Source organism: Pygocentrus nattereri, chromosome 18 (assembly GCF_015220715.1).
Source record: "Pygocentrus nattereri isolate fPygNat1 chromosome 18, fPygNat1.pri, whole genome shotgun sequence".
Taxonomy (NCBI): domain Eukaryota; kingdom Metazoa; phylum Chordata; class Actinopteri; order Characiformes; family Serrasalmidae; genus Pygocentrus; species Pygocentrus nattereri.
The window spans coordinates 25,555,596-25,564,383 of record NC_051228.1 but is presented as its reverse complement, the minus strand read 5'-3'; the positions used below and the strand labels follow the sequence as shown (position 1 = coordinate 25,564,383).

Below are 8,788 nucleotides of genomic sequence, written 5' to 3'. Positions count from 1 at the left end.
GATCATCACACATTACATACAACAATAAATGATCATTTCAAAGACTCCTTGATTGTGGTTGGTTCCTTCCTGTTTTGAATAGACTTACTCATTTCCCTAGGTATTGAAAAAAAAAATATGATTGGAAATTTACTTACTATGTCTACACTATACTCATATTTGTTGTATTATTCATTAGAATAGAGAGTCCTTGTCTTACTGAGAGTGTAGTTGATAACCAAGACCATCTACAACATCTTAAGGCTTCCAAAAGTAATTGAGTGGCTCTAAATGTTTTGAGCACAACTTACTGTAAATAAATATCACTCTGTCCTTCTCCCAGTAGCTGTGGAAAAGTGCTGATGGCTTGGAGCTCAGTCCATGGATGTGGTTCCAAAACACATCCATGTGTTCCCGGTAGAAGAACATATTCAACATATTTGTCCTGAGCCAAAAAGTTTCAGGAAGAGAGACGTGCGTGATAAAGCAGCATTTGAAGTCATTCATTAATATGCTACTGCAAACTCAACAGCAGAAATAATTCACTAGCTTTCAGATGTATAAGTATGATACACAAGTCTGCCTAGCGATATTATGAATTGTTTAAGTAAGTCTACTAAAAAGAAAATTAATCTGCCATCATCAGCATCCTTCACTGCCAGGAAGACATGCAGACACTTTGGTTTTTGCACTGAAAGAGGGGAAAAAAAAGGGGGGGGGGGGGTACATGGATCGATCCAGAGACAAAGTTTTTAATAAACACATATCTCCTTATGGATTACAGAGAAGGCCAGATGGTAATGGCATTCATGACCTATAAATTGTGCTGAAGACAGATGAGCTCCCGCTAGGGGTTGGAGCTGGATTGGGACAGGGACAGACTGCACTGGCAGCAGCGCTGAAGCTCTTATGGAAATCAGAATGATCGATCAGTATCAATACTCCAACCCGGAGCAGGGGAGCCATCCATAACGCAGCGCTTTTAATGAGAAAAGTGGGGAGTTTGGGAGAAGTTTGGCGTGAAGGATGGGGGGAGAAAGGACGGCGAAGGAAGGAGCAGGCCAGACACATGGGGGAAAAAAAATGCTCAGGCGGCAGATGACAGGACAAGGATCCAATCTGCAGCTGAAGACAAATGACCACTGCAGCCAAAAGATAATGTTATCGCCTGATGTCCTTCGCTCTGTGCATATTTCCCACACTTGACTCAAACAACAAAACATAATATACCTAAGAAAAATACTGCAGACCTGTACACTGTATGGCTACTACATTTTGACAGACACGCAAAAGTGCTTTTTGATTTTAAGATGAAGATGTTATTTTGTGATTATTTCACTGCCAGACATGGGAAAATGGTGCGAGAGAGAAAAGTTTTTATGGATTTCCAAACTCAGACTTAAGAGACACAATGTTCAGTGTAAGAAATTAGTCTTAATTTGATGGCTCAGAATTGATCAAACTATACTTACTCTCAGTCATAGATAAACCTCCCTCTCCAGTGAAAATCATTGTTTTTTTTTTTCACGCAGTCATTTCATCATGCAGTAATTTCAGCATTTAAGCATTGTGAAAATTTCTCATTGAGCACGTCTATTGTATTTTCATAAAGTAAACATATATTAGGCAGGTGGCAAACTAAAGAAGAAACAAAGCATTCGGTTCAATTGAGATGTGGTGACTGTGAAGGTAATAGCATATAATTTACATCATTTTAATACTCATGAACTCATTCTGTGACCCTGTGGATGAGGATATTGTCATCCTGAAAGACAGCACCCTCATCAGGTTTAGCGTTACATCATAAGATAAAGGTTATCAGTCCGAATAACTTTGTGTTGATTTGCAGTGATCCTTCCATCTAGAGAAACAAGTGGACTCAAACACTACCAGCAAAATTCTCATTATAGCATAACTGAGCAACCAGACCACCCTTACTGTGTGGGGTCAAGCTTTGTGGCCTGTACTTTTGTCTTAATGTATGCTGCACATGCACTCTCCCAGTTGTGGAGAACATGGTGAAGGAAGACCTGTTTGAATGCATCACTTTTTTCCACATATTTCTAGACAAGTGTCTATGGTTCTTATACCACTTAACTCTCAAATCTGCATTTGTCTTTGTAATAGTAGGTTTTATGCATTGCAGCCCTACAATAATTTCCCTCTCTATGTAGTTGTGGACAAACTATTCTTGCTGGCAGTCTGATCATGTCCTGCTTTGGTCCTGTGGGTCCTGACCATTGAAGAACAGGGTGAAACAAAGTATGCAGAGAAACAGATGGACTACAGACTGTAATTGTAGAACCACAAAGTGCCCCTTTATAATATATTGTGCAGTTAAAATCAATGAGTATAAAAACACAGTGATGTACATGATGAAATGGCCACTCTGTGTATGTATGGGTATGTATTTGTAAGCAGTACAAGAGTTTGCAATTAAGTTGATTTTCCAGAATCCAATGTTCCAAAACAATGTTTTTTCTGGACATCTTGTCTAATCAATTAATGTTTTTCTAGGAAATTTCATTAGCGTGCACTGCTGCACTCTTACTGTAGCACAGTGAATTAAAAAAGTCTTCACAGTCTGTTGATAAAAGTCCCTTACATTGACCAGTTTTTAATTCATTCCAAACTCCTCTTAATGTAACAAACCTAATTCAGCTAATCGCCTTTCAGGAGCATCTGAACAGGAGCCTCAGGTGGATCTGATTACAGCTGCAATAAAACTCTGCAGGAGAACCAGGAGCTAAACTCATTAAGGATCAGTTTGTTGGACACTATTGCTGCTGATATTTATCCAAGCTCTATTGTTCTGTGCTAATGAACAGATTATTGTCTGTTATCTCCTAGAAAAATATGTTTTTTCATGTAATTGCTGCTTCTAAACTAAGCCTGTAGTGCATTTCAACAATTCCATTTAATGACAAACCAACTGACAAAGTGAACAAAGCACTCTCTTAAACCCAGACGCCACCTATAGCCTGTTTATGAGTTATAATTATAAGTCTCTTCATCTCTAAAATATACTGAAGAGCTCAATGGCGTTGACTGTGTGAGTGTGTCTGGTCCAGAACCTCGAATAGTGCCAGACACTGGAGCAGATGGGCAGGGGCAGAAACAGGCTGGGCCGTCGGAGTCTTCAGCGCTTCCAGAGCTGCTGACGGAGAGAGAGAGCAATAGAGCACCTGGCGAAGGCGCAGGGCCTTCTGTTGTGCCGCTGTTAATTGGCTTGACTGGGAAAACGTCTCGCCTCTGAACGTCATCAATTTGGGACATTTGCTTAAGTGAAGCTCAAGTCCTGCAGGCACTACTAAAAGAGGAAGGACAACCCTCATAACAAGTCTCTGCACTTAACTGAGCAGTTTTGGGGAAGTTGCCATTAATTAAACTTTCAAACACTTTTTGTTTCTGTTTCTCAGCATGAATCTTATTTGCGGGTAATTATTTATTGATAAGCAATTCCTAAAGCAGATAAGCAATTAAGTATTTCTCATCAAATTAGGTAGGACAACAATGGCAGTTTAGATTAGATTAACTTTGTTTTCATTATAGAGGGAATTTATCTTTGGCTTTTCTTTATGAACACTCATTTCTTGTCTATACAATCATGTAAATCAGAAGTGATGGAACAATATCAGTTAAAGGTTTAACAGTAAAATGACAAGATTTCAGTGCCAAAAATACAGGTAAGAAAGGTAAAAAGACAGAAGACAATATATTTCATGAATGCAGATCAGCACCATAAATATTACTCGGAAAATAATAGCTGGCATGTTTCATTACTGACCAATTGCTCATGAACTATGGTGGAGAGGGACTTGCATACATTTGTTTCCCTGAGAAATGTTGGCTTGATGATTCATTTCATGTTTTTAATGTTAAATCAACAAATGCACTGGAGAACCTGCGCTTCAGGCATACAAATGATTTTACATATCATATCAGCATCCATAAGCTGAACAAGTATCTTGTCTCATGGCTTGCTCTGAAACAAACTATGGCATCCACAGCTGGCCCTGGAAATATCTTGCCAAATCATGAAAAAAGGTGTAGGAAACAAACAAGCTGGGTTTTTTTTTAATATTTCATATTCATGTAACCATTCTGTTTCAGTAGACCTTCCTGAGTGCCTCCTCCAAATTTTGGCAGTCTGTACTCACTTTAACTCCATTTACAAGCTTGTTTGTCCCTTCTTCACTCTGTTCTTGTAGTGCTCCTCAGAGATCGCCTTTAATCTCTCAGCAGCCTGTGGACACACAGTTAGCAAATCAATTGCAATGGATGGCTTCAGCGGGGAACACTCTGGACCTTACGGGCTCTCAGAGAAAGCTTTATAATTTATGGGAACTAAAAATATACCTGTCACATTTAAATCCATTTGATTGAATAGAATCATCATGCTAATTGTATTTCAACTCCACGCATAATTTAGGAATACTCTTCTTTCACTGTTTCATTTTACTTGAAACAAAATCTTGAAATTGGCCAATCAAGACTGTGGCACTGTCATAGGATGCCACGTTTGGCACATGTCAGATCATAAAATTTCTGCCCTGCTAATCCTTGCTGTTCAACTGTAAGTACTATCACTGTAGAATGGAAGTGTCTAGGAGTAACAACAGATCAGCAACTAAGTGGTAGACCAAACTCACAGAGTGGAACTGCAGTGTGCTGAAGTGCATAGTGTGTGAAAAGTATCTATTCTCACTACAGTTTAAGAACGGCACATTAGATTAAATGAAGGGTGATGTTAACATTAAACCTTAAGACATTTTAGACAATTATATGCTTCCAATGTGGACATTTCTCTTTACTGTTCCAGCATGACTGTGCACCTCTGCACAAAGCAAGCTCCATAAAGACATGTTTTGATGAGTTTGGTGAGGAAGAAATCTAGTGGCCTGCACAGACGCCTGATCTCAATCCCACTGAACACCTCTGGGATAAGTTGGAATGTTAATTGTGACCCAGGGCTTTTCGTCACAACTTCACAAATACTCTTTTGACTGAATTCCCACAGACACAGTGCAAAATCTTGCGGAAAGCTTCTGAGAAGAATAGAATAGAAAGCGGGACAACTCTATATCTATGTGTGTGATTTTGGAGTGGAATGTCCAACAAGCTCATATAGGTGTGAGGGTCAGTTAATAAGGTTAATGACTGTAATGTGTTTCAAATGAAACATGTAAGGTCATTTTCAAGCATCAAGTGTCTGTGTTTAATGCAAAATAGTCAAACATTTTCATGAGCAGCAACATTAGCTTAGTACTAATAAACTATTAGAAATCCCATAGGGGTGCTAGCAGAAATCAGCATAGCATAGAGATGTTTTTTTTTCACATTTTTGTGACTGAGCTTCAACATCTTTGGCCTGAACTGAATGTCTGTCTATAATAGTCACCGTTCACCACTGGATGGCTTCATCTTTACCCCGCTTAAAAAAACATGGGCTACCAATATATCCAGTCAAATATGCAACAGCAAAACGACTTCACTCTAAAGCGGAAAGAACACTCAAGTTCTTCTTTTGTGTTCATCCCAGAGGCCATAGTTGAAACTGGGCAGTAAATTCAAACTCTTCTCATCACATCATAACATCACCACATAACAAAGCACACACTGCCCAGGGCTGTAACTGACTGGATGGGACTCACATCGAGCAACAATAAACGGTGGTCTTTGATTCCCTTTGGGGGGGTTACAGTCTCTCTTCTTGCTCTCCCTCTCTCTCAAGAGAAATGATTAAACTTTCTAGCGCCCCTGTCATTTCTTGATCCAATTTCTTCACTGCGTCATACTGCTTAATTTCTATGTCACCGCTGCTCTGGCACAATTTGATAGTGGCCAGCATTGCAGCTAACAGAGGTCAGTCTCATAAGCGTCGGCAGATGGGCTCTCCACGGGTCTGCCGCATTCACTAAGCCATAATAAATGTTACAGCACATTAAATCACCCTAGAGGCATGCTACCATGTTCAGAACCCAAACCATTCAATCAGAAAAACTCAGCGCCGAAAGATAAAAAGCACCCGCTGTATTACACTTAGCGCCTCTGCTATAATAAACAGCTCTAACAATCAGTTACATGCACATAAGCATGCACTCATGCAGCCCAGCTCATCCTTCTATCTAGTGCCAAATTCAGACACTTAGATAACAAACTGGCAAATAAAGTCCAGATTACAACAAGCCACAATGTTCTCTGACATAATTTGGTCCAGCTTGATTGTCATGGAGGTGTTGAGTTGGATTATATGATTTGACTTTTAACTTTCATTCTTGGAATATAAAGTAGGCTAGCACTAAATGATCTTGGGGCACAATTTGGAACATAGTTCATCAGGTGTTCAGAAATGTATTAAGGTGCTAAATTTAAACAAGTAATAAAATTTTACAGTCAACTGTAAAAGAAACTGACAGCCAGTAGAGTAAAGGTAAAGCGAAGCTAACACTTGTGTGTTAAGACCTCATTTTCTAGTATGTGTTTATCTTCTTGCTGCTGCAGGTTGTAGTTTGATTGTTGTCGTTGTAGGAAGTCTTGCGAGCAATGCATTTCAAAAAGCATGGATAAGTTTCTTGGCATCCTGTAAGCAGAGGTAGGTACTCATCCATGATATTATCCTTAAAGGAGATAGTGTGTAGTGATATTAATAATGTGTAGTTTAAAAAGTTAAATGACAAAAGATTTGTGTAATTATGCACCTGGCTGGGATAGGTTGTTGGTGAGGACGTTTGGGTTGGTTCTGTTTACTGGTGCACAGTTGGTGAGCTGGAAGACATGATTGTTGGGAAGATGCTTGGCTGAGCTGAGTGATTAGTATTGAAGTTGTTTTCTGTTTTAGGTCACTGTCGTGGAGGTGTTAAGCTGGGTTAATCAATTTGGTGTTTGGTTGTTGTGATTGTTAAGTGCTGTATTGGATGACTGACGTGAAGGTATTGGTTTGGATTCGGTGACTGGTGAGTAAGTATTGGGTTGTGTGACTGGATTGATTGTTGTGGAAATGTTGGGTCGGATGTTGGGCAGTTACTGATGTGGGCATGGTGAACTGAGTTGGGCAATGGTTATGGACATTTTGAGATGGGTAGCTGGTGTGGAGGAGGTACGGCACTCAGCTCAGTGAGACAGTCGAAGACACTGGCATGATGGACCAGCGCTGACAGGCAGCAGACTGACAGCGCCCGGATGGCACTGGCTAATTTGATCAAGCTATCAATCAGTGCATCCAGATGGACATCAATCAAGAGCTGGACGTGATGTCCTCTTTCTCTGCAGCCAAAAGGCACATCAAATCGAGGGATGTGATATATAAAAGGAGACAGAGAGATGGAGGACTCTAATTCCAGCTCTCTCCTTTGGTGGACAAGACAGGGTCACCCAGCATGACGTGTCTAAGTGTATCAGTCAGGTAGCAGGGTTGAGTGCGGGACAGCTGGCCATATTAAAGTACAAGGCACTGAAATCGAGTGTTCATGGATTAGTGTTTTTTTGCGTCTTAAAAGCAAGGATTTGATGCGCTATTTTGTGCAAGTATTCTAAAGCTCCAGTGGTGAAAACATTAGCCTAAATGATGATTGGTCAGTACTGTTTAAAATGATGTAAACAGTCCATCAACACCAAGTGAGTGGTGACAGTCTGAGAGAAAGAGAAATGACAAGTTCTCTGAATGGCAAAACATAGCAAACAGCTCTAAGTGGGAACATTGAAAAGCTGGATATGATGCAATAAGAAAGACACAACTTTCTGTATTACAGAACATGCTCAAAATATTACATTATTTTGAGAACTTTTAGCAGAAGGCTAAAACTAATGGGTTAGCCAATTGTGGAGTCCACCCCGAGGCCCAGCCACAGAGAGTTAAGGTACCCCAATATGTGTCATGACCTGACTGAGGAGGACTGACCTGTTCTGGAGTGAGATCGCGTTGCTCCTGTGCCAGCATCTCATAGCCCACCATGAACTTACGTACAGTGGCTGAGCGCAGCAGGGGAGGGTAGTAGTGCGCATGCAGCTGCCAGTGGTTCATGTCTTCCTTCAGATAATGTCCTGTTGGGGCTCCTAAAGAACACAGCAAAAAATCAATTGCTATGGGTAAACTAATTGCAACAGTGCTTTATATCTGATACAAAGCTGGCAACGCTTCTCTTGATGGTGCAACTTACTAAAAAAAATATGACATCAACATGTTGAATCTATTAGCGCAGTCTGTTGCGTATCATTCACCAAATAAAGTAAGACACAGGTGACAGGTAATGACTTTATAATCTGGCTTGGTAAGCAGGCCTTTGGGAACTATTAATATCATGAAATGAAGAAAATGACCATATTAAAAACAGATAAACATCATTTGGTATGTATGTTGCAAATCATATGCAAATGGTACAGCTAAAGTGTAAGAGGCCAGATCAAAGCTGACAATGAGAGCTTCTCACAACAATTCATTCCACCAGGACCCAGTAAGAGCCTTAATTAACAACACGGCAACTGTAACAGCGTCTGGACGCCAGTGGCATGCAAAAAATCTCTCATAAGGTTTCATGGTGCATATTAAGTTATAAAATGGCTGTGAGAACCAGTGGTTTGGCCCCAGTCCCAGCTCGTTTATCCCCATAATAATGAATGAAAAGCGTATCATGCAAGTTAAATCTGATTCATCCTGTCTGCTGCAATGACATGGCCGTTAATTTCCTCCACTGACATTCTCTCTCTGGCCATGATAGCTTGGTTCCGGGGGTGTTACTCTGTTTGGGGCAGACTGTTTTGCGCTCAACACGCATTTGCACACCAGCACACTCACACTTGCTGGCTAAGA

At 40.4% G+C, this 8,788-nt stretch overlaps 1 protein-coding gene across 1 annotated transcript in view; it reads right to left on the bottom strand.

Moving 5' to 3' along the window:
• Positions 1–3,499: 3,499 nt before the first annotated feature.
• Positions 3,500–8,788, bottom strand: part of galt (galactose-1-phosphate uridylyltransferase) — a 124,077-nt gene continuing 118,788 nt past the window's right edge. The window contains exons 9-10 of the mRNA XM_017700219.2: positions 7,880–8,034; positions 3,500–4,225 (exon numbers count right to left, since the gene is read on the bottom strand). Of these exons, the coding sequence (XP_017555708.1) occupies positions 4,151–4,225; positions 7,880–8,034 (230 nt within the window). The 3' untranslated portion in view covers positions 3,500–4,150. The remainder of the gene's footprint in view (positions 4,226–7,879; positions 8,035–8,788) is intronic.